Source organism: Hyperolius riggenbachi, chromosome 1 (genome assembly GCF_040937935.1).
Source record: "Hyperolius riggenbachi isolate aHypRig1 chromosome 1, aHypRig1.pri, whole genome shotgun sequence".
NCBI lineage: Eukaryota > Metazoa > Chordata > Amphibia > Anura > Hyperoliidae > Hyperolius > Hyperolius riggenbachi.
This window is the reverse complement of record NC_090646.1, coordinates 111696891-111723302: the sequence shown is the minus strand read 5'-3', so window position 1 is coordinate 111723302 and position 26412 is coordinate 111696891. Positions and strand designations below refer to the sequence as shown.

Below are 26412 nucleotides of genomic sequence, written 5' to 3'. Positions count from 1 at the left end.
CAAGCCCGCAGTAGCTTCTACAGCTGTGACTCGGTCTCTTAAATCCTGGTTACTAGAAGTACAGACTAAGATTGCAATGGGAGTGCCTAGGAATGATATCCTGAATGACTTTCCTAAATTATTTAATGCAACTAATTATCTTACAGACGCAGCCGATGATACAGTAAAATTAACAGCAAGAACTACTGCTTTGGTAAATTCAGCAAGAAGGGGAGTATGGGTGAAAACGTGGAACGGTGATAATGCATCCAAGTCTAGACTGTGTGGTATACCATGTGAAGGTGCCTTGTTGTTTGGTTCTAAACTCGAGGAGACTCTGGATAGAACCGCGGATAATAAAAAGAACTTTCCAAATAAGAAAAGACCCTATCAACCTAGACGGTCCTTTCGAGGACCCGTCAGGTCTGACCCAGGAGTTAAGCAGACCCAAAACAGGAAAAGATGGGCTCCCTATAGACCACAGAAGTCCAAGACCAATTTTGCTCCCCCTAGTAGATCTGACAAACAATGACGCCAGGATTCCGGTGGGAGGGAGACTGGCTCATTTTTTCGAGTTCTGGCAGATTCACATGACAAATCAGTGGTTACTAAAGATCATACTAGAAGGATACAGGATAGAATTCGATCAACCCCCACCACTAAAATTTCTGGTTACCCCCCTCCCAGTAGATCCAGAACGAGAGATATTTCTTCAACAGGAGATAATGTCCTTATTACAAAAGAGAGTTGTAAGAGAGGTGCCATTATGTCAAAGGGGTTTAGGGTGTTACTCACCGGTATTCCTAGTAAAAAAACCACAGGGAAGCTTCCGCTTCATTCTAAATCTCAAGGTCTTAAACAAATGCATAAAATACAGAAGGTTCAGAATGGACAACATTCACTCTGTTATTCATCTCCTACAGAAAGACTGTTTCCTGGCATCCTTAGACCTCAAGGATGCTTACTGGCACATCCCAATTCATCTCTCATCCCAACAGTATCTGAGATTCGCAGTTCCAATCGGAGGAAAGGTAAGACACTTTCAGTTTTCTGTTTTACCTTTCGGAATATCTTCAGCTCCATGGCTGTTTACTAAAGTAATTGCTGAAGTATTAGCCATCCTAAGATCAAGGTCCATTAATGTGCTTGGATATTTAGACGATTTCTTGTTTTGGGGTCCTTCTCGTGAATTTGTAATTACTCAAAGTCAGATAGCCCTTGAATTCCTCCAAAATTTGGGGTGGCTGGTTAACTGGGAAAAGTCTTCTTTAACACCGAGTCAGTCCATGGAATTTTTAGGGTTCACTATTTCCACTAGAGAGGAAAGGACTTTTTTGCCTGTTAGAAAAATATCTGCAATTACAGACTATATTTTTTCTTTTCAGAAAGCAAGGACAATTTCTCTAAGAAAGGCTATGTCTCTACTAGGACGTTTAACGGCCAGCTTTCCAGCAGTACAATGGAGCCAATTTCATACGAGAATTCTGCAAATATGGATTCTAAAAGCTTGGAACAAGAAGTTGTCAATGCTGGACAAGAAGATATTGATACCCCACTATGTGAAAGTCTCCCTGATGTGGTGGCAGGACCAATCACACATCACAGAAGGTCGTATGTGGAATTATCCGGTTCAGAAAGTGCTGACGACGGATGCCAGTTCCTGGGGATGGGGAGCCCACTTAGATTCCCTGCCAGCCCAGGGTCAATGGTCCAGGACAATGTCTTTGAAGTCATCGAACAGCAGAGAGCTGGAAGCAGTTTATCAGGCATTACAACACTTCAGTACTCCTCTCAGGAATACACATGTAACAGTCAGAACAGACAACAGCTGTGTAGTAGCATATCTGAACAGACAAGGGGGAACAAGGAGTATGACCTTATGGACCCAGACTTTTCGGATCGTTTCTTGGGCAGAAAACAATATCAAATCCTTGACGGCAGTCCACCTGAAAGGCACATCAAATTCCCTGGCAGATTCCTTGAGCCGTTCAAAGTTAGACCAGAACGAATGGTCCCTCAATCATGGGGTTTATCAGCAAATAGTGGATCAATGGGAACATCCGGAGGTGGATCTATTTGCCAGGAGAACGAATATGAAATGTCTAAAGTTTTGTTCCCTATATCCGCAAGACAATCCTTGGAAACTGGATGCATTCTCAATAAACTGGGGATCACATCTGATGTACGCTTTTCCGCCCATACCTCTTTTACCAAAGGTGCTGAAGAAGATCGTTCAGGATCAAGCCGAAGTAATTCTCATCGCTCCACTATGGCTAAAGAGACCTTGGTTCACATTACTTCAAGCTATAGCAGTCTCGAAACCGATCATTCTCCCACTTCAAACAGATCTATTGAACCAGGGGAAAATTTTTCACCCGAACCTGAAACTCCTTCACCTCTCAGCATGGAGGCTGAATGGCGCATCTTGAAAGATAAAGGGTTCTCCAATAGGCTCACAGAAACTTTAATTCAAAGTAGGAAGAAGGTCACTCGGCAAATCTATAACAAAGCCTGGAAAGTGTTTAACAGATGGTGTGCGGAAAAATCATTGGAAGTGAATTCATCATCTTCGGTATTGGAATTTCTTCAAAGTGGCTACGAAAAAGGTCTGAGTGCAAGTACGCTTAAGGTACAAGTTTCCGCATTGAGTGTTTTTCTAGAAAGAAAACTAGCTCAAGAAGAGTTTGTTATTCGATTCTTTCAGGCACTAAAGAGACTGAGACCGGTGATAAGACCTAGAATTCCATCTTGGGACCTAAATACAGTTTTACAAGGACTTTGTGAAACTCCTTTTGAGCCGATTGAAAATATATCAGAAAAATATTTATCATTGAAAACAGCCTTCCTTATTGCCATTACTACGGCTAGGAGAATAGGAGAATTTCAAGCACTATCAATAAGAGAACCTTACTGCATAATATCGGATGATAGGATCACGTTACGTCCAGATATTACTTTTTTACCAAAGGTAGTATCCAAATTTCATAGAACTCAAGATATCTTTTTACCCTCATTCTGTCAAGACCCAGCTAATGAGAAAGAAAGAAGGTTACACTGCTTGGATGTAAAGAGATGTCTCATTCAATACTTGGAAATGACAAAACAGTGGAGGAAGTCTGACGCAATATTCGTTCTATTTTCGGGAAAATTCAAGGGGAACAAAGCTTCCAGAGGAACATTATCCAGATGGATAAAACAGACAATTGCTACTGCTTACAAGACTCAAAATAAACAGCTATCTTCCACAATTAAAGCTCACTCGACTAGAGGAGTCTCGGCATCTTGGGCAGAGAGGGCTGGGGCCACTATTGAGCAGATCTGCAGAGCTGCGACTTGGTCCAACCACAACACCTTCGTCAAGCATTATAGGCTGAATATTTTAGCTAGCACAGATTTAAGTTATGGGAGAAAAGTATTACAGGCTGTAGTCCCTCCCTAAGAGAATAATCTTGGTTATCATCTCAGCAGGGGTGCTGTCCGAATGACGCTCCGGGAAAGAACAACTTACTTTCGGTAACGTCTTTTCCGGAAGTCAAGAGGACAGCACCCCTGCAACCCACCCTATTTTTGAGGGTTTATAAGGAATAAAGAATTACATTTTTTTCAGCATCAATGGTTGTCCGTGTCTTTTTTATAACTGAAGATGGAGGTACTTGTTCCCTACTTATGCTGCTGCCTATTTGCTATGCAAATTTTTATTTTTCAGCTTCCTGTCCTCAGTCAGGGAGGGAGACAAGTCTCAGCAGGGGTGCTGTCCTCTTGACTTCCGGAAAAGACGTTACCGAAGGTAAGTTGTTCTTTAAATACATTTTCAAAAAGGCTTGTTTCACATGTCGCCCCGTGCAGGAGAAATATTTTACTGTCATCGTAGAGAGAAGTGGGGGTGGTTGTTTAATGATTTTTTTTTGTTTGTTTTATTTGTTGCAAAGTTTATATGCTTACAGAGTGACATTTCTATCGGGCCTGTAATACAGTTTTTTGCTAATAAACATCACACCCACTCTAAATCATGTTAGCCGTTTAGACAAAGATCTACACACACTCCTAAACTAACGATTTTCAAACTTCGCTACAAAGTAATCAGTTGCTAATGTTTCTACAGTAAAGCAAACTTGATACAAAAATAAACGTGTGAGACAATGAGTTGTTTGTGTAGGACAGCTAAAAAAAGACATTAGTAGTAAAAAAAAAAAAAAAAAAGTCCTTTTTCAGTTCAGAAAGTTAAAAAAGAGAGTTAAATAACTTTTTGTTGCTATCCATGCAAAAGAGCTTCTCTGAGCTATTTGACCCACTGAATCGAATGCAGTCCTGTTTTTTGAAGCACTTAACCTCCTTGCTGGTTATCCCGAACTCAGTTCGGGGTAACCTGCGCAGGAGGATTGCTCAGGCCCCGCTGGGCCGATTTGCATAATTTTTTTTTTGTTACAAGCAGCTAGCACTTTGCTAGCTGCTTTTAACTTCCGATCGCCGCCGATCCGCCATGCCGCTCCCCCCCCCCGCCCCAGACCCCTGCGCTGCCTGGCCAATCAGTGCCAGGCAGCGTTGAGGGGCGGATCGGGATTCCCCATGACGTCCCGACGTCCATGACGTCGGTGACGTCATCCCGCCCCGTCGCCATGGTGACCGGGGAAGCCCTGCAGGAAATCCCGTTCTGAGCGGGATTTCCTGCATACTCTGATCGCCGAAGGCGATCGGAGTGGGTGGGGGGATGCCGCCGCTCAGCGGCTATCATGTAGCGAGCCCTCGGCTCGCTACATGATTTAAAAAAAAAAAAAAAAGAAACAAAAAAAAAAACCTCCTGCGCTGCCTCCTTGCCCGAGGAATTGAACCGGCAAGGAGGTTAAACAACCAAAAAACAGTGAAAGGGCTGGTGCACACCAAGAGTGCTTCTAAGCACTTTTCAGATTGCCAGCATTTTGAACAGCGATTGGCTCCTACAACCCTATGAGGGTGTTCCCACAGCAGCATTGTGACTTTTTTTTAAATCGCAAATTCCCTGCAGGTAGCATTTTTTTGGGAGCGATTCAGCTTGAATGAATGCGCAAAAATGCTCATTCATTCAAAAATCACTCTGAAAATCTCCTCACAAAATCGCTATCGCAAATCACTAAGCGCTAGCTAGCGATTTTGGTGTGCAGTAGCCCAGAGACACCTTAAGATAAGGTTTTACTGCAGTGAAGTTCAAAGGGTCGTTATGTCTGCTTTTGTTTTGTAGCTTAAAACAGTGTGGTTTTAAAACTGCACTTGTGACTGTATATACAAAGGACAGTTACATAAAAAGCTTAGGGACTGAACTTTTTTTTTTCTTTATATGTAGTGAGGGTATATTACTGTTATCTTCTGCCTATATGGGCTTGTAATTGGATGCATGCAAAACTGAAAAAATGCACCTTTATTTCCTAATAAAATATTGGCGCCATATGTTGTACAAGGGAAATATTATTTTAAAGGTTGCAGTAACTGGAACAAATGGGCAAATAAAAGTTATGAGTTTTATGCACAGTAGAAATTTTTTTTTTGTTTGTTTTTCTTTGTTTTGTTGCTGTATGTATGTGTATGTACAGTATATATACACACACCAAGCACTTCAAAATAATGAATTGTTTTTCCATTTTCTTTCTTACTTTACCCTTTTTAAAATGCATTCAGAATAAAACAATTCTTAGCAAAAGGTACCACCTAAAGAAACCTAATTGGTGGCGAAAAAAACAAGATATAGATCATTTAGGTGTGATAAGTAGTGATAAAGTTATTGACAAATGAGTGGGAGTAGCGCTACAGGGAAAAATTGCTTTTGTCCTTAATAAGACACTTAAGCCCCCCCCCCCCCCCCCCCCCCCCCCCCACACAAAGAAATCAGTTTTACTCACCTGGGGCATCTACCAGCCCTCTGCAGCTGTCCCGTGTCCTCAGTCACAATCTGATTCTCCTTTCCCCGGCCGCCAGCTACTTTCACTTCGCCAACAGGCCTAGCCACGCATGGCCTTCTACGCGTTCCCGTCAGCAATAGCGTCCTGTGCACGGGCAGGGCGCTATTGCTAATGGGAACACGTAGAAAGAGATGCGTGGCCAGGCCTGCGCTGGTGCAGTGAGCTTGTCGGCTGAAAATGAGAGTAGCTGGCAGCAGGGGACAGGAGGATCCGTGAGTGACTGCGAGGGCACGAGACAGCTGCAGGGGGCTGGTAGAAGCCCCAGGTGAGTAAAACTGATTTGTTTTTGTTTTTTATTATAGGCTTAAAGAGGAACTCCGGTGAAAATAATGTAATAAAAAAGTGACTAATTCATTTATACATAATTATTGTAAAAATGAAGCAGTGTTTGCTCATTGTAAAATCTTTCCTCTCCCCGATTTACATTCTGACATTTATTACATGGTGACATTTTTACTGTGGGCAGGTTATGTAGCTGCTCCTAGCTGTTTTGACTGTTAGAGACAGCTGTAAACAGCTAATTCCTGTCTGTGAGCCTTGTTACATTGTAACAAACTGCCAAAAGTACTGCGGTCCCAGAGCTTCTTGTGGGAGGGGTTTCAGCACAATATCAGTCATACAGCGCCCCCTGATGTTCTGTTTGTGAAAAGCAATATATTTCTCATGTAAAAGGGGGTATCAGCTACTGATTGGGATAAAGTTCAATTCTTGGTTGGAGTTTCTCTTTAAGAATCCCTTTAAAGTGAACCCGAGGTGAAAATAAACTGATGAGATAAACAATTATATTTATCCTCCTACTCCTAAAAATTACTTTTTTAGACATCCCGGGATTTTATTTTATCTATAAACCTTTAGAAAGTAGATTGAATGTTTTGTTGTCTCTGCTCAGTTGCAGTCTATTAACTGTCCCTAAATGAAAATACATGAACTTTATTGACTCTCTCTCTCCGTCTGCTCTCAGAAATATGTAGAAAAATGTATTCTGCCATGAAAACTCTTATGGAATCTCCTCAAAAAAGGTACAGGCACAGCTTTGCTGAGCGGATCGGAAACAAACCAGTCAGAGGTGAACTCTCTTGATGGGAATCGTTGCACTAGCGTTTTAAGAGTGATTTTGAAAATCGCCAGTGCTTCAAAAAGGGCAAAAACGCCCTTAGTGTGAACGAGCCCTTAGTCTGCCTTATATTATGATGTCTCTTGCCTTGGCACTTCTGTTATGACAGTATTTTTGATTTGTTCTGTATGTGTTGATCAGCCATGTCTTTGAAGAGCCTGAATGATAAGGGGGGCACCGCCATCACCCAGCTGGGATCTATGCTGTTTACAAGACAAGTGTCTGGGGCAAGGTAAGTGGCCCTTTTACTGATGCTTTTGTTTACAGGTACTTTAATCCACCACTCTGACACTGAGGTAACCCAGTTTTATTTTGATTTTATTGCTCTGCAATAGCTGGAATTGCCAGAGGTAGCGCCAGACTTTTGCACAGTTCTATTTAGAATCTTAAGTTAATGATTGACCAGCTGCCTCATTGAGTAGTGAATGAATTGTCCTGTAAGGTATTTACTGTATTTTTTAGGCCATAAGGCCCTGTTCACACTCAGGAGCGCAAAAGGCTACCGCAATCGCTTGGCGATTTGAATTTTGCATTGTGCTATTCTGTGATTTTTTTTTTTTTTTTCAGCGATTATGTTTATATATTCCAGTGGATGAGGATTGGGACACAATGGCCGGGAAAATGATTCATGTAGCACGTTTACAATCATCAAAATTGCAAGCGTGCTGCAATCACTGCAGTGTGAGTACAGGTAGTCCTCGGTTAATGATCGAGATAGGGACTGCCCGCTCGTTCTTAACCTGAATCTGTCCTTAAAGGGAACCTAAACTGAGAAGGATATGGATTTTTCCTCTTAAAATAATACCAGTTGCCTGACTCTCCTGCTAATCCTGTGTCTCTAATACTTTTAGCCACAGCCCCTGAACAAGCATGCAGATCAGGTGCTCTGACTCAAGTCAGACTGGATTAGCTGCATGCTTGTTTCAGGTCTGTGATTCAGCTACTACTTTGGTCAATGAGGTCAGCAGGACTGCGAGGCACCTGGTATTGTTTATAAGGAAACATCCATATCCCTCTCAGTTAAGGTTCCCTTTAAGTCGGGACAGCCACCTTTGCCCCCGTTTAAAATGCAGAGTTATTGCAGCGGAAGGTAAATAGAGGACATCTCACCTGATCCTCGGCGGTAGAAGGTCCCCTCGTGGTGCCCGGATGCTGCGCAGCCCGTCCTCTCGCTCCGTCCACTGTTCCCCGGCGGCTTCTGGCTTCACATGCGGCGCATAATGACGCAATTAGGAAGCGTCGCCACTAGGGGGCTCTTCCTGATTGCGTCATTATGCGCTACATGTGAAGCCAGAAGCCGCCGGGGAACAGTGGACGGAGCGAGAGGACGGGCTGCGCAGCTTCCGGGCACCACGAGGGGACCTTCTACCGCCGAGGATCAGGTGAGATGTCCTCTATTTACCTTCCGCTGCAATAACTCTGCATTTTAAACAGGGCAGAACAGGTAGTCCCCGGCGGGCGTGACGTCATGCGACGGGGCGGAGCTCTGGTCACGGCGTTCGTATCGGTGGGTCGTTCGTAAGTCGGGCGTTCGTAACCCGGGGACTACCTGTATACTTATAGACAAAAAGCGCTAAGCGTAAACCTAGCCTAAGATGCTGCTGACTATAAGATGCACCTAGGTTTAGAGGACAAACATTAGGGTTAAAAAAAACACCCACCCAATTATGTCCCTCTGGTGTCCCCCTTGTGCCTTTTTTGTACCTCCTGTGTCTCCTTTGCCCCCTTGTGACCTCCTCTGTCCACTTGTGTGCCCCCCCCCCCTCCGGGGAAGGTCTGAATTGTATTATTACTTCTTCTTCCCACTTCTGGGGGAGAAAAAGTGCATCTTGTGTTCTGTAAAAAATTATACTTTCTGAATACATAGCTTGCATTAGTTCCTTTTTTTTTTTCACCACCAAGTCATCTTGTCCCTTTTTCTCGCTCATTTGTCCCTCTTTCATATGTGAATATATGTATTAGTCTACTAGAAAACATGCCTGTGAGACTCTAAACTGACTTAAATCCCAGTCTCCTAAATTGACATGACTTTATTCTTTATTTAAAATGTAAATATAAAGAAACCATAGTCATTATAGAAACCAAGATTGTGGTTAGGCATGAACAATTTTAGGAAAAGATTGAATTGCACGATTTCTGTCAGAAATTGCAATTTCGATTCACGATTTTCAATATCGAATGATGGATCGGCACACGGATGGTGAGTATGAGTTCCCCCAGTATGGTTAGCCATGTATCGGTGCCCCCAGTATAGTTTTGCCAGCTATAGGTGCCCCAGTAAAGGTTAGCTAATTCGGTGCCCCAGTATAGGTAAGCCAGCTATAGGTGTTGCAGTACAGGTTAGCCAGTATAGGTACCGCAGTACAGGTTAGCCAGTGTATTGGTGCCGCAGTGCAGGTTAGCCATCCAGATCCCCTTTAGTGTATATAACCAGATCCCTCCCCCCCCCTTTAGTGTATATATAGGCAGATCCCCCCCCCTTTAGTGTATATTGCCGGATCCCCCATTTAGTGAATATAGCCAGATCTCTGTAGATCGTCAAGCCACTGATAACGATTTTCGGTTTAAAACCGAAAATCGTTCAGCCCTAATTGTGGTTTTGCTCATTAACCACTTATGTGGTTACAGACGGTATATATTACAGAGATAGATATTCGTATGTTGCGGCGGACGGCCGCTGCTTGCATGCGTTCCTTGCTGACGCCCGTTAAGGAAGATGAATGGGAATCCAGTTGTCAGTTGTCCTCTTTAAAGGACAACTGAAGCAAGAGGAATATGGAGGCTGCCATATTTTATTCTAAGCAATACCAGTTGCCTGTCTCTACCTCTAATACTTTGTCATAGACCCTGAACAAGCATGCAGCAGATCAGGTGTTTGACATTATTGTCAGATCTGACAAGATTAGCTGCATGCTTGTTTCAGATGTGTGATTCAGGCACTACCACAGCCAAATTGATCAGCAGGACTGCCAGGCAATTGGTATTGATTAAAAGGAAATAAATATGGCAGCCTCCATAGTCTTTTTCACTTCAGTTGTCCTTTAAAACAAGGTTAGCAACGGCTGTTTCTATATTGCACCACACAGCAGTTAATCAGTGGTTATGGTATTCCTATGTAGTATATGAATATTATTTGTTCTGTTATTTTAAATCCTCTTGATGCATAAACCGCTAGTATTTTACGTTCCTTTAAATGGTAAGCGCACGTTGAAATGTAATCTAGGTAAATTCTCTTGGCTGCTGAAAGATCTTCTGGTCTCTGACAGCCTTGAGAAACATTTGTACTTTGGGGAGAAATGCTCCATTACACTGATTGTTCGGAGTTCCCTGCCCAGCTCTGAAGAAAACTGCTGTATCCACACATTGGCCATCCCTGTATGCTGTCTGGCAAGCCGGAATCAGCTGAGGCGGGAATGTCTGTGGGAAGCTGGGAGACAGCAGCTGACATAGTTTTTACCTCAGTGTTTGTAACACATACAGAACCACTGAACAGGGAATATTTAAGAAGTCTTGTGCTGTGAGTACGGCTTGGGGCTGTTAACAAACTCCTTTTTATCCCACACCACATCCCACATCGGCTCAACAGTTTTTTGTTTGTTCTGGGGATTTTTTTCAATCCAAAGGTTTTATGTATAAGTAATAAAAACAATCACCTGATCCTTAGCAGTTTCTGAAATTACCTAAATCTGACCTTAGGGTAAAACATGCAACAGATTACACTCTGCCATTTAACAAAAATAAAGCCTAAATTGAGAAGCCATGTGTAAAAAATAAATAAATTTTAGTACACCTCTGTTTCAGTAGCTTGTAGAATCACCTTTAGCAGCAATAACTTTTCTGTAGGTTTTTAACTATATCTACCATTGTTGTGGAGCAATTTTAGCCCACTGTTCTTTGCAACATTGCTTTAGTTCATTGAAGTGTGCGTGTATTTGTTTATGAGCAATTCTCTGGGCTGGTGCACACCAGAGCGGGTCATTTTTTTCCACAAACGCAAACTCGGGGGCTGCAGCATTTTTTAAGATTTCTGAAGCGTTTCTGCCTCAATGTTAAAGTATAGGAAAGTAGAAAATTGCTCTGAAAAACGCCAGATCAGAGAAGCTTTCCAGGCGTTTTTGTTACAGAAGCTGTTCAGTAACAGCTTTATTGTAACAAGATTTGTAATCCGCTACACAAAAACGCTCCAAAAACGCTAGGCATGCCTAGAATCGCTCTGAAATCTGCTCCAAAAACATCTAGCGGTTTGCAGATCTGCTAGAGGTTTTTGGTGTGCACTGGGCCTCTAAGGGTTTAGCCACAGCATTTTGATTAAGTTGAGGTCTGAGCTTTGACTGAGTCATGACAGCACCTTGCTTATCTTTTTTTTTTTTTTTTTTGCCATTGTGTAGCAGATTGCAGGTGTGCTTGGTATCCTCCTTCTGTTGCATGAGCTCATTTTGGCCAAGCTTTTATTGTCACACAAATGTTTTTATTTGAATACTTTGTCATACAGAAGATTTGATGGTTGACTTGGTGACTGCAAGGTGCCTAGATATTATGGCTGCAAAATCAACACACCCCTCCACCACCATGCTTCACAGCTGGTGTGAGATATTTGTGTGCATATGCTGTGTTTGGTTCACACTAGTTGTATTTGAACTCTTTATATCCCTCCTAAATAAGCTATATGCACACTATACATCAGCGGTTGTGGGTGTGTGCCTGGTTTTCGGGGACATAGAGATGATTTGAATATGCATCATGGGAAACCACAGTTGCTCAATTGAAGCTGAATTATCACAAATAACTTCTTTTGTAAGAAGGCAAAATGATAAACTTCCTTTGTCAGCTTTTCTTCACATTTAGTGCTTAATCCCCAACAGAAAAATAATTAAAAAAAAAAAACACAGCTCAAACGTTTTATACTACACTCATAACTTCAAGTGGTATGAAACTCAGCATTTCATCTTTGTTCTACATTTCTAAAAGATTTACAGCATAAGTTTAGTTCCACAAAAGAATTGTAGCAGAGCAGCATTCAAACAGTTAAGCACAGCACTTTGTTCTTCGGTGGAAAGCTTCTGGCCCCAGCCAAAAAGGTGATGACATTATCTTTAGTTTACATTCCTTTGTCAGATACATTTAGTAAACTTTAGCAAAGTGCTGAAACTGAGCTTCCTCTGCTTCTAGTATGTGTGCAGCTGAGAAGTGATCACTAGATAGATTTTAATGTATAAATAAGAGCAGCTATGCAAGAAAATGCAATGGCATATTTCAGAGCAGATAAACTGTACTTTGGAAACCTGTAATTTGTAAACAGACCCATATTACTTGTGCATAAAAACAAATATAACTGTATGGGTAGTAAAAAGTAGGAAAACACATATTTTTTTTTTTTGAATGTTTTATGTCAGGAGTTTTACCCCACTTTGGCCCCGATTTTTATATTTTAGCAACTGTCCTACCTCTTCTGTCCTTTTCTCTGTTTTCAGGGTTGTGCCTCTTGGTTCTTCACAAACCGTCAATGGCTATGATTTTAAAGGCTTCATGTCTCACAGTAATGACTATCCCTGCGCCTACCTGAACGCCGCATCTGCCATAGGCATTAAAAAACAAGACGTTGACCTGTTTATCAAAAGGCTGGACAAGTGCTTGAGGCTGTGCCAGAAAGAGAAGCCTTCAGGCGATGATCTGCAGACAACCATGGAAGGTGTCACTGAGCTATCTCAGCAGCTCTCCCTGTCTTCACAAGCGGAAACTGAGGATCCACATCTGTTGACTTAACTCGTAAGGGATTATTTATAAATGGAGGAACATTTCACACCACAGTGCAGTCGGCGATGCCCGTGCTTGCACTGAATCGTAGGATGCTGGAATCGTTTTCAGAAAATATACGATTTGCAGGCAAATACACTGTTAAAGAGAGTGCCAACTAGAATTCCTAGTGACCTTATCTTTTAAGAGGTACTCGGCGAGACTGGCACATATTGTCACACCAAAATGATCAGGGCGCATTTCACTGTGAACTATTTAGAAATATTCCTTTGATTTGCACCGCACTATGTGGGATCACGTGTTATGACCTCTTTATGTGTATTTGCTTGTTTGAAATGTTTTTTCAACAAGGCGCACAACACAGAGCTGGTCAAGAGGTTATTTTTGCTTTAAGTAGTAGCTACTCCTAGAAGGGTTCCTCAAACTGGGTGCCACGGCACACTGGTGCACCTCCCAGGGGTGCCTCTGTGTTCATCCCCATCCTTTGTATATTGCCATCACGTAATGCAACACGCGCTGCCCGCCAGTTAACCTTTAGTCCCGGCAGCTATGGTTGAAGTTGGACATTAGAGAAATTGGGGTGGAGCGATTGGATCAATGCGGTTTGGCCTAAATAGGTAAGGGAAATGTTTGTCCAACTAACGGGGGTCACTTACAATCTGGAGTGGGTGCTGAGGTGATGCTGCATAATTAAAGGGGGTGTTACTAACTGCAGTCCTCATGTGGAGAAAAGTACTCTATGTGCTCTATATTAAGATTGATTCTTTATCCTTGTCATGTTCATTCAGGAGAAATGCTGCAAAATGGGGTAAATGCTGCTTTACTGACTAACTGGAGTGGGGGATGCTGACTAATGGGGGGTGACACTTATTATTTAGAAGGGGTCAGTTACTATTTGAAGAGGGTAATGCTGCCTTATTTGGGGGTCAGTGACTATTTGGAGGTGGATGCTGTCTGATGCTCACTAGCTACTAGGAGGAGTGTGCTGTCTAATAAGGGTCATAACACCATTTTGGTAGTTGTTTTTCTCGAGGGTTGCATTGAAAATCAAGGGCTCACCCCAAATAAGTTTGAGAACCACTGCACTAGAGCGTACCCAGCACCAGGGCTGTGGAGTCAGTACAAAAATCACCCGACTCCTCAGTTTATGAAACCTCCAACTCCAGGTACCCAAAGTTGCTCCGACTGCATAGCCGTGCCCAGTGTAGTGCGGCCTGGCTTGGAAATTAATTCTATCCAGCCACATTTTGGCACAATGAACAGGTGTCCTCCTTTCACTTGTACTAAACGATGCAGCACTTCAGATGTGTGCCTGGCTCATCACTACAGTTCTAAAGCTGCCTATAGACACTAGCCAAAGGAAGATCCCATCCGTAGGAAAATATCTTTTAATATTACACACATTTACATTTTTAGTGTTTCTGTTTTGAAGGTGTAAAGTTCCTCTGAATTGGAGGAAAACTATACTCAATTGTCCATGGTAGGCTAGATAACCTCCTCCTGAGTGCCCCGATGCTGATCGTTCCCTCCCATTACCCATACCCTGTCCTCTTACCTCCCGAGCCTTTCCGGGATTCTGAATTGTGTATGCGTGAGTATTGAACTGCACATTCGCAGTGACAGAAAGCGCTCGTGGACAAGGTCTTACTTTCGCTCTGCACTCGCGGTTGAGAACTTGCCCCTACACAGTGCTCGATGTTGCTTGGGAAAACTTCCGGAAAAGTAGTTGACTGAAGGCTCCCATTGAATACTTAGAGCACTAGGGGCTGGGAATGGGAGACCAGGCAGCTCTGGCCCTTAAAGGGGAACTGAGAGGCTGCCATGTTTTTCCTTTTAAGCAATACTAGTTGCCTGGCAGCCCTGCTGATCCTCTGCCTCTAATACTATTAGCCATAGCCCCTGAACAAGCATGCTGCAGATCAGGTGTTTCAGACTTTAGTCAGATCTGACAAGACTAGCTGCATGCTTGTTTTTGGTGTTATTCAGATACTACTGCAGAGAAATAGACCAGCAGGGCTGCCAGGCACCTGGTATTGATTAAAAGGAAATCCCCCAGTATGCACTAGTTGTAGAAACAGGCCTGTGGTTTAGTTTTATATTTTATGATGTGTGTGTGCACAAAGGGGCAACTCACTTTTCTGCACTGCTAGTGCACTTAAACCTGTAACTAAAGTGCATGGAGTGTTCTGTAGCATTGTATTGATTGGTACTATTCCTGTGTCTGTGTATTGGACGCAGGGTGTTTTTGTTTGTTTGTTTTTAAACCCTAGCAGTTTATTGCAATTCCATCATGTATAGGAATGGATGGTAAAGCATGCTGCATTTTCATTTTACATATGTTTTAAAGGATTTTTGAGGCAAAAAAGGCAGTCCCCATCTGCCTCTTTTCATCCGCTATTTGCAACGCTAGTAGGCCCCAACTAGTACTAGTCAGGATATTTGAACAGGAAATAAAGGCCATCACTTATTGTTCAAAGGTCCTTATGAAAATAAAGGCATTTTAAAAGTGCTACAGGGAACAGGTCCTACCAAATTGGGCATGTTGTTGTCATAGGAAAACGCATGCATTGAAAACACACCATATATAAAATGGTCAAATTGGATTGATAGGTCGGCACCACCGTTGAATAGTTAAAAGCATATGCACTTTAGCGCAGATTGAGAAGGGGTAACATTGGAAACAGTGGGGCTGTCGCTGTGTCTTTGTGCCTATTTTTTGTTGCTGCCATACAGGCACAGCTTTCAGAGCTATAATACAATAAAGAGCTTTTAATTATACATGGGTGGTGCCCACCTATCCATCCAATTTGCTAATATATATAATATAATATACACCTCTCTCCCCTGCAGTGCTGCTGACTGTATTACCTAAAAAGGTTTTGTTGAGCCTGGGTGAGTGCCAGTGCTTGGCTAGACTTTCTGGTTTGGAAAGCCCAGAGATGCCCACTTCCACCCCACGCAAGATCTCCACTCCTCCTTCCCACCTTGGCCACATCACTTCTGCCATCCATTTGACTTCATTGCTTGGCCTCTGCATCAGTAATTGAACAAGCGAAGATAGAGCTGGCACACCATTGTAGCAGATCTGGGTGCTTGATAGTGTGATACAGGAAATATCACAATACAACAGCAAACACTTAAGTCCATCTGCCTACCAGTTATTCTTCCTTTATAGCACACTCTTTATTGTGTCTAGAACCACAAGAATCTGACAGTTGTTTTGGGGACTAGGGGGACTCTGCACGGCCCCCGAAACAATTGTCAGATTCTTGTGGTTCTAGACACAGTAAAGAGTCACTGGGAATTGTTAATTAAAAAAAAAAAGCCAGATACCTAAGGAAAGTGGAGGCTCTGGGTCCTAATGAGCCTCCCTCTTCTCTCCCGGTGCCCGTTCTAGCGCAGGATCCCCCATAACAGCATTTAACCAATTTGGTCAAATGCTGCTGTCTCTGCCGCCCAAGGGAGGCTTCGAAAGTCTTTGGGAGTCAGTGCTCCCGAAGACACTCCATACTGCGCGAGTTCCCTCTCGTGTGAAGTGTGGAGCTGCCTGTCTTTGGGAAGACTCTGCTTGTGAAGTCCCCCGCGGCGGGGGATTTGAGCATAGGAGCTGCCCCCCCATCCTTTTCCCAATGCCTAACGCTAACCTACCACTAATTCCTAACATGATCACTAGTTGTAGCTGGCGACCACCATTATTTCCTATGTAGAATCTGATTGGCTAATATCCACGTAGCATCTCCTTGACCAACTCTGCTCTACACTGAAGATGAGAGCAAAAAATTGATCTTCAAAAAAATAGGGTGGGATGTGCAAACAAAAGCCATGTATTGAATGGTGTGTGTCAGGAGAACTCATCCATAGGATGTGTTTGCACTTTAAGCATAGAAAGCAGTAGGTGTGCATGTGACTAATTGTTGCTTTCTTATTGACCAGAGAGCCTCACTTTTGATTGGAGGCAGCTTGTCCTAGATCATTCTGCATCTATAATGGCACATGTAATGTTGGATTCCCCCCATATGAATGTGTACAGCGTTTCTAAATAAAAGCTGTAGGTTTAGATGTGTTCTGTTAGTAGCTACCTTTTGATGCTTTAAGCCCAATAGAATTTTTATATAACAAATAATTACCGTATTATAATTTAAGTGCCTTTTTGTTCTTGCCTTTGCTGCCTGAAACAGCTGCTGTTCTTTTGTCCCTAAATAAATTGTTTATTTTTACCACATTTATTGCTTTTTTTTGTTTCAGATTTTGTTATGCTTTTATGAGATTTGTGCGTAACTTTGCCACCCATGCATTGTTAGGCCTGTGAACCTGTTATGAGCCCCATTGTGGGCAATCGCAAAGCACCCGCAGTTTGCCTAATTGCGCAAGTTATGTGATTTCACTGCGATTCTTGAAGCGGTTGCGATTCGGGCCTGCATCCTGTCCCTGTCGGGAAGTTATATCTGTCAGGGACAATTAGCTTTACTGTAATATACTGTAATAGAATGTATATGATATTACATGAAGTGCAGCACAAATGGTAAACCTTACAACCATAAAACTCCCCCCCCCCCCCCCCCCCAAAAAAAAAAAACACAGGATGTTAACCCTATGTCTGCTTCCATTCAAAGGAAGTGGACACACTGCAAACTTATTGCAGGATTTGTATCCACTGTAACAAATGTTTTTCTTTAAAGTGCATTATGTTGTTGCTTGCCTTTTAGATCGGAGAGGAAGTTGTGAGTTCAGGTCCGCTTTAAACAGGCGGGTACATCTGTGCTGTGTTACCATAGCCAGGCCTCACACTGTACTTCACATACGTCAAGAAACACAAGTCAGAATAAAATATTAAAGAAGCCGCAGTCAGAGGCGGAATGAGCACGGGCACAGTGATTTGCTGCGTAATTGTCTTGCTTTTGTTGGAATGTTCACATTATTCAGTGTAGCTGCTGAGATCAGAACAAGGTAACCAGATGCATGGAGTCTCCAGAGCCCAGTAGGAGGTGGTGGAAAAGATTATGTTGCAAATGTTAATGCTGGCATTGCAATTTAGCTCATACACACTGAAAGCACATGATTGAAAAGTCATTTGTACTGTATAATCATCATTTTCAGGACAGCTGGAGTCCAGAGACCTGCATCCTCCTCCACACTGCTGTGCATCAGCAATTTTACACAGTCTTACTTCAAAAAGTGTGATGGAGCTAATTGAAGATTCATTGAAAGATTAATTGCATGGCCAGCTGTTATGACTAATGGCCAAAGCCCAACATAACTGTTACCAAACAGGAGAGGTCAGAGAGATGAGCTTTCATTGAGGTTGTATTCCCTAAAAGGGAACCTGTGAGGGCAGAAGACAGCTGTAACATCTGAGGCTTCTGTCCAATTGTAGAGACTTCTATTTCTGGTTCCCAAGGCTGGGATATTTCTAGAGCCTGGCACACACTTTCAATTATGATTGACCAATCACTGACCGATTTTTACCACCTCCCTGTAGTATAATTGGTCAGGGATTGGCCAATTAAAATTGTACGTGTGTATGTACCCTACAGCCTTACACAATTTCAATTATTATTGGTCAATCGCTGACCAATTTTACCACATCCATGTAGTATAAGGGTTTAGCTAGATGCTTATAGCATTTAATATCTGTTGACCTTCGTACTACATGCAGGTGGTAAAATGAGTTAGTAATTTGCCAATCATATTTGAGGTGATGTTCCCTCCTATCACCCTTCCATTCCCGCCTCTTCCTGCCCGGTTCACTATCCTTAACTCCTCAATGGGCGGGGAATGAGGAAGAAATGGGGAGTGGCTGAAGGGAAAGAACATGCCTCAAAGTTTGATTTTAACCAAAAGTCAAATTATTAAAGAAGCGATTACGGAAGGCAGGGGTAGAACAAGTAGAGGAACAAATAATACACAGCTGTAGGTGGAGCCAGCATTGCCATACCTCTGTGCTTATCCTGGGTAGCTTTGCCTCAGGTCTGGTGTACCTTAGATAGTTGTATCTGCTCAGAGGCCTTTTAGGTCACGTTCAAAACGTGCATTATGTATGGTCAATCACTATGGAACACATGCATTTTCACACACATTATCCAGAAATGTACTGTAGACAGGAATCTGTTACAGCAGAGAGGTGGACGCACCCATACAATTGTATGGTCAGTGCATTCACATGCGGCAGCACTAGTTGGGTTTGAAGTCCTGGAGCTGAGGTACTATGGTTGTTAATATTAGCCTTTTCATGTTTATTATTAGTTCAGTATGAAATCCTCAAGATCTATACATAATGGTTCTATGGTTGAGCTCCTTGCTACAGAGAACACTGATTGGATGCTTGAGTTAGCCCAGTAAATAATACAAAGTGGTTGTGTTTGGAATGGCCTGAGGCTTTTCCTACTCTGCTTTCAAGTGTGGGTCTGGTTTACTCTTCTTAAAGGGTACCCAAGGTGACCTGTGACATGAGATAAAGTGTATGTATAGTGTCAAACATTAAAATAAGTAGGCTGTTTTTTTTTTTTTTTTCGGTAAAGGCAAAAAAGTAGAGAATTGGCTCTTGGGTGCATGAGAAAATACAACATGCTTTATTAAATAATTTCATTATAGAGATCAAAAATTGGAAAAGACATAACACCCACAAATATCAAATAGAAAACAGGACCCTCCCTTAATGTATAAAACCAAATGCTCAAATTCTCCCCAGGCAGTAATATAAGTAATGAGGCTGCAGTCCTCATACTTTTTGGAGATAAAGTCCATTCCTAGAACACCGTGGATCATGTGACCCTCAACTATAGTCCACTCATAGCAGCTGGATCAGTATAATCTCAGATGGAAGAGGCTGTCAATGCATAAATTCAAAAAAGCCATATGTGAGCAGCAGAGCCAAGCGTATGCAGATGCGAATGATTGAGAGTTGCAGCAACATGAATGCTTATTAGTACAGAGACCGAATAGCTTTTCGTATATGCACTGAAACCAACAGCAGGCCATAACACAGTCCAGAACCATTTGAAGCAGGTGTAAAGCTTGTGTATAGATGAAACAGGCTTGAAATGAAGTCCCGGCAGTGACCAGTGCAGTTAAGGTCAAAGCAAAAGCAAAGCGGCAGTTCTTAAGCAGAAACCGACAAATGAATGACAGCCCGCTGACGTTAGTACCATGCAAGATATAAAGGTATCCCCCAATCGCAGGGACAGTAAAAATGCAGCATATGATGTCATGCATGGCTGGCTGATGAACACAGACTGGTTGAGTGCAAGTCCACTAGTGAGACATAGTTACCGATCCATGAACCATGGGCTCAGATGTAAAGTTCCAGTGTCTCTCAGAAAGGTCACACTGCCACGGGGAGATGGGTAGCTGCCAGGGTCGCCTGACATGTTTCGACGCATCTAGCGGCCTTTTCAAAAGAAATAGGAATGAATAGAAAGCACGCCGTAATGGCGTATTTGATCCCCGCCACGTCCGCCATGGCTCTGCCCACATCAGTACTCACGCCCGCTAAAGCGTAGCGCAGGCGTGTGGGTGGTGGCTCGCTGGAGTGCAAATGCACTCTACAACAACCAGGCAGGAAGCACGCCAGGCCCCCGCGAGGCGGCGCCCAATAAGACTAAGGGCGGAAGTGAGAGGGGCCATGACCGGCGCAGCCCATGTAGACACCACAATAGCTGAACTCTATAGTGCACAATAAATTTAATCAATAGCAAATGTATACAAATTATGATAGAATATATATATTCTCAAACTTATGATCTGCTGAGATATAAATGTAAATTGCACATGGCAGATGGCACCAAGACATGGCCCAAAAACAAAGAAGCCCAACAGACGCACGGGGACAACAAAGCACCCGGCATCTGCGGTTGCAGAGAATGGGGCCAGTATCCGTACCACCGACAACAATTTCACAGGAATGATCATTAAATGAAACTGAGGTGAAGGAAACAGCCAAAATAAATGAAAACTGGCCTAATAAATAAATAAAAAGCCACAGTTGACAAAAATGCCCATCAAATGCTGCAAAGGTAGAAAAAGATACATGCAGCAGGAGGAAGGGGAAAGGAGGGAGCAAACCCTCCCAACCCGAAATAGAGTTAACCCACAGACAGGGGGAGCCAGAATATGAAAACAGAGCAGTCAAGCAAATTTTCCAGCTAACCTGGCAGAAAAACTCGGTAATTGATACTGTCATTTAGTCCCTTTGACTCTGTTGCTTTGAGATTGAATATCCATCTGGATTCCAAATGTAGCAATGTCTTATCTATGTCTCCGCCTCTAGGGTGTTGATGGACCCTGTCGAGGCCTATGAATTTCATATAGCTCGTGTCTCCGCTATGTTCAAGATGTACATCTCTGGAAATGGGAGACTTGAAGTTGAAGGTAGAGATGTCGCCCACATGGTTCTTAATTCTCTCCTTGAAAGCACATGAGGTTTTACCTATATAAAAGCAACCACATCTGCAATATAAGAGGTAGATGACACCCACTGTACTGAAGTTTACAAAGTGTTGCAACCACCATCTATGACCATTGGGCAACATCACAGACCTTCCAACCTCAAGGTATCGGCAGTATACACCCCCCCCCCCACATGTATATGTCCCAGTCACTGTACAATGTCTTCGGGGCCCATCCTTGCCCCAATAATGGCTAGATGTAAGCCTATTTCTCAATGTCTTACTACGTAAGTAACTTGGGGGAGTGGGAGCAACAAATTCTCTTATAGTTTTGTTGTTCGTCAAAACATGCCAGTGTTGACGGAGTATGCTTTCCACCTCATCTTTTTGATCATTAAAGCAAGTGACAAGACGTGAAGTATTGTTAGTGCCTATCTCCTTGGACTTTTTTACAAGAAGATCGGTGTGATTAGTTGCTTTCGCGAGTTTATAGGCTTTCTTGAGCTATCTGTCTTTATATCCTCTCTAAAACGAGAGCGTAATAATTTAGCCTCCTTTTCAAAGGCGACATCATCTGTGCAGTTACGGCGCAATCGTAAATATTAGCCCGTCGGTATTCCCCGTATTGTATGCTCTGGATGAGCACTATGGGCATGTAGATAAGAATTCGATGCTGTCGGTTTACGATATAATTGGGTGGAGAGAAATCCCTCATCACTAACATGAATTTTCAAATCCAAAAAAGAAATTGATTGTGATCTGCAGTCCATGGTGAACTTCAAGTTCCACTCATTCTGATTCAAAGTCACGATAAACTCTTCCAGGAGAGCCTTACCTCCAGTCCAAAACATGACCACATCGTCTATGTACCTGTGCCATGACACAATGTGGCACAGGTACATGTCCAGGGAGTAATCACCGAAAAGATATCGCTCCCAATCCCCCAGGTACAGGTTATCAAGCGACGGGGCACAAGTTGTCCCCATCGCTGCCTCCCTGCACCTGGAGGTAATAGGTGCCATCAAACATAAAAATATTGTTCTGTAGAATAAAAGTCAGACGATTAAGGAGAAATTGATTATGAAGTGTCGCACTAGTGTCTAATTCGGAAAGAAATTTACCAACCGATTTAACTACCCTCTCCTGTGGGATACTGGAGTAGAGGGCCTCTACATCCAGGGTCACCAGCAAAGCCCTGGCCGGTAACTGCAACCCCTCAATGATCCCCTAGATGTACAGTGTATCACAAACAAATGAGGGAAAACGATGCACATGTAACTGTATGTGCTTGTCAATGTAAACGCTAACCTTCTCAGTCAAAGACCCATTTCCGGACACAATGGGCCGGCCTGGAGGTCTCAATAGGTTTTTATGTACCTTAGGTAGGGCATAAAAAGTTGGAACCACCGGATGTTCCACCTTTAAGGTAGAACCCACTTCGGCAGTGATGACACCATTCATTATGGCGCCGTCAATGAGATCAAAAAGCGCCCGTTGGTTGGTAATCTTCTGGCACATATAGGTGTATTGTTCAGACCTCATGACCACTAAATTCCCCCCCTTGTCAGAGGGTTTAATAACTATGTCCCGATTTTCACGTAATTCGGTTAATGCAAAAATCTCGTTCTCAGAGAGATTCATCATTTTTATTTTTTTCAAGCCACATACTTTGAATGTCCCTCTCCACCAGAGAGACAAATGTGTGGACACTGGGACACATTGAAAAGGTGGGGAATGCAGCAGACCTAGGCCTAAACTCTTTTCTTTTCCTGCCTAAAAGAGCTAACATTCGGACATACAGGTGATCGTTTCTATCTTGTTGGACCCTTGTTGGATTATAGTGTAACCCTCACTGATAAGCAGTTATAGCCATAGAACTCCTTCCCAGCAGAAAACAGCTTCTGACTGTAGGGAATAGATTAAAAAAAACTTAAATAGTTCCTGTATTTTAGCTCTGGGACGCTTAACCCTCCTGGCGGTTTGCTAAAAATCCGCTGGGGCAGCTAATCCGTTTTTTTTTAATTTTTCTTTTTCATGTAGCGAGACAAGGTCTCGCTACATGATAGCCGCTCAGCGGCATCCCCCCAGCCCCTCCGATCGCCGGCACTGATTGGCCAGGCAGAGCACGGGGTCTGTGGGCGGCTGTGGCGAGACGAATAGCGGCAGATCGGCGGGTAGCGGCGGCGATCGCATTGCACACGCAGCTAGCAAAGTGCTAACTGCGTGTAGCAAAAAAAAATTATGCAAATCAGCCCAGCGGGGCCTGAGCGGTGCCTTCCGGCGGCATAGCCCGTGCTCAGCACGGGCTTACCGCCAGGGAGGTTAATAGACCAGTGAGCAGAGATAATGAAACTTAAAATTTTACTTTGTAATTGTTTAAGCATAAAAAGGATATATACATAGGTAATTTTTAGGAGTAGAGGATGTAAGATCCGATGGCCGCTCATGGCGGTCGGAACGCCTAGAACAGGGGTCTGCAACCTTTAAGACATAAAGAGCCACTTGGACCTGTTTCCAAAAAGAGAAAAAAACTGGGAGCCGCAAAACCATTATAAAACAAATCGTTAGCAGATATGACCCCCATATGCGCATATAGTTAGCAGATATGACCCCCATATGCGCAAATCGTTAGCAGATATGACCCCCATATGCACAAATCGTTAGCAGATATGACCCCCATATGCACAAATCGTTAGCAGATATGACCCCTATATGCACAAATCGTTAGCAGATATGACCCCTATATGCACAAATCGTTAGCAGATATGACCCCTATATGCACAAATCGTTAGCAGATATGACCCCCATATGCACAAATCGTTTGCAAATATGACCCCCATATGCACAAATCGTTAGCAGATATGACCCCCATATGCACAAATCGTTAGCAGATATGACCCCCATATGCACAAATCGTTAGCAGATATGACCCCCATATGCACAAATCGTTAGATATGACCCCCATATGCACAAATCTTTAGCAGATATGACCCCCATATGCTCAAATCGTTAGCAGATATGACCCCTATATGCACAAATCGTTAGCAGATATGACCCCCATATGCACAATCCTTCAGCAGATACGACCCCCATATGCACAAATTGTTAGCAGATACGACCCCCATATGCACAAATTGTTAGCAGATACGACCCCCATAGGCACAAATTGTTAGCAGATACGACCCCCATATGCACAAATCGTTAGCAGATATGACCCCCATATGCACAAATCGTTAGCAGATATGACCCCCATATGCACAATCCTTCAGCAGATATGACCCCCATATGCACAAATCGTTAGCAGATATGACCCCCATATTCACAAATCGTTAGCAGATATAACCCCCCATATGCACAATCCTTCAGCAGATATGACCCCCATATGCACAAATCGTTAGCAGATATGACCCCCATATGCACAATCCTTCAGCAGATCTGACCCCAATATGCACAATCCTTCAGCAGATCTGAAAAGAAAAACCCATTTACTCACCTAGTCAGAAGACCTCCGGTCCCGACCTTGTGGCGCGCAACTCCCACGATCCTCTTCCTACGTCACGTCCTGCCTGCATTACACTGCAGGGCTACGGGAAAATGGCCGCCCGAAGCCCTGCACTGGTCCGGCGGCCTCTCTGATAGGCTGCTGGCCAGTGACCGCACATGCGCGCCGCAGCCACTGACACCAGAGCCGCGGCTGAGCCGGCTGACGCGCGCCGCAGCCACTGACACCGGAGCCGCGGCGAAGGTGAAAAAGCCGCATGCGGCTCCGGAGCCGCGGGTTGCTGACCCCTGGTCTAGACCTACGCTGAGGGGCAAGCCTCTGGTTCTCGGCCTGTCTCTGAGGTCACTGGAGCGCATGGTGCTCAGCTCCCATTTGATAAGTGGCGGACGCACTCTCAGTACGTGCTCCGCCGATGTAAACATTAACCAAGTGTGTACATTGCGTGTCAGCATCTCTGCTGACATGCTCTGTGTTGATCGGTTACTTTGGATTCCTTTACTTTCTGATTGGTTAGTCCTAGTATAAATGAAAGGTGAGCGCCCTCTGTCATGGCCCGTGATAGCCTATGCTGGGCTTGTTGCTGAGACTGCGCTCTCACCAAGTGCTTGTCTTGCTACCAACTTGTGTCTGTCTCTTGACTAAATCTCTTTCAGATTGCCTTATTGTTGCCAACCTCTGCCTGTACCTGACCACGCTTCTCTATTGGATTACCCGTTGCCGACTCAGCTTGTACCCGGATTCCCCTGTCTGCCGCCTGGACCGACCCCTGCTTGTTAAAGGACTTCCATAAACTCTGCCTGGACTGACTCTGGCCTGTTTGACCACGCATCTGTCTAGTGATTATACTTCAGCTGCAGCCTGCTATCTTGTAATCGTCTGGATTGCCTCAGCCTTTAGGCCTCAGGTGACTATTAAGTATACTGTGTTTGCCTTACTCATTGCTGTGTTTGGTGATTGCTGTCTGCCAGTTTGTATGCTACATCTGCCTGCAGGGTATTGTAGTTTGTATTAGGCAGGAGTTTCCGCAGGCGTTAGGGCTGGGCTATAGGTCAGTCATATGGGCATACAGCCTGACTTATAGCAGGTAACCAGACAAGCCTGACAGAGGAATGATACAATTGTTGATGTTATCCGCTTATTTTCACTTTGGGTTCACTTTGATTAACACTTACTGTATATTCCTGCGTATGACTACTTTTTAACCCTTGAAAATCTTCTGAAAAGTTGGGGGTCGTCTTATACGCCGGGTGTTATTGATGCCAGGTGATATGCCCTATCCTGTTACCGCCTCTCAGATCTCCCTGCTGAGGGAGCGCAATCTATTCTTCCATACCGCTCTGATAAACAGGTAGATAAGGAGAGCTGACCAGTCTACTTAAGGAGAGTTGACCAATGCAACAAGTCAATTGACTATATACTGTTATATACTGAGTAACACATACAGCACAGCACCAGTATCTGTTCACACACAGCACCAGTATACGATTTTTTTATTTTTATTTTAATTCGGTGTGCGTTGGAAGAGGGGTAGTCTTATACGGCGAGTATATCCCAAACTCTGTATTTTAACTGGAAAAGTTGGGGAGTTGTCTTATACACCCAGTCGTCTTATACGCCGGAATATACGGTAGCTACTGTATTTTTTTGACTATAGGACTCACTTTTTCTCTCCCCAAAAATGGGGGGGGGAGGTCACTGTGTTTTATAGTCCAAATGCAGGGATTTCCGGACTTGTGAACACCTGCCAAT

At 43.5% G+C, this 26412-nt stretch overlaps 1 protein-coding gene across 2 annotated transcripts in view; it reads left to right on the top strand.

The window, feature by feature from the left end:
• SEPSECS (Sep (O-phosphoserine) tRNA:Sec (selenocysteine) tRNA synthase) overlaps positions 1-25545 on the top strand; it is a 67850-nt gene extending 42305 nt beyond the window's left edge. Inside the window, exons 9-11 of one of the 2 annotated variants that reach the window (XM_068278272.1) lie at positions 7165-7255; positions 12495-12789; positions 25317-25545. In XM_068278272.1, coding sequence (XP_068134373.1) covers positions 7165-7255; positions 12495-12786 — 383 coding nt within the window. In that variant the 3' untranslated portion in view covers positions 12787-12789; positions 25317-25545. Of the gene's footprint in view, positions 1-7164; positions 7256-12494; positions 17000-25316 lie in introns of those variants that run through there. The other variant, XM_068278263.1, reaches the window with a different exon arrangement.
• The last annotated feature ends 867 nt before the right edge of the window (positions 25546-26412 follow it).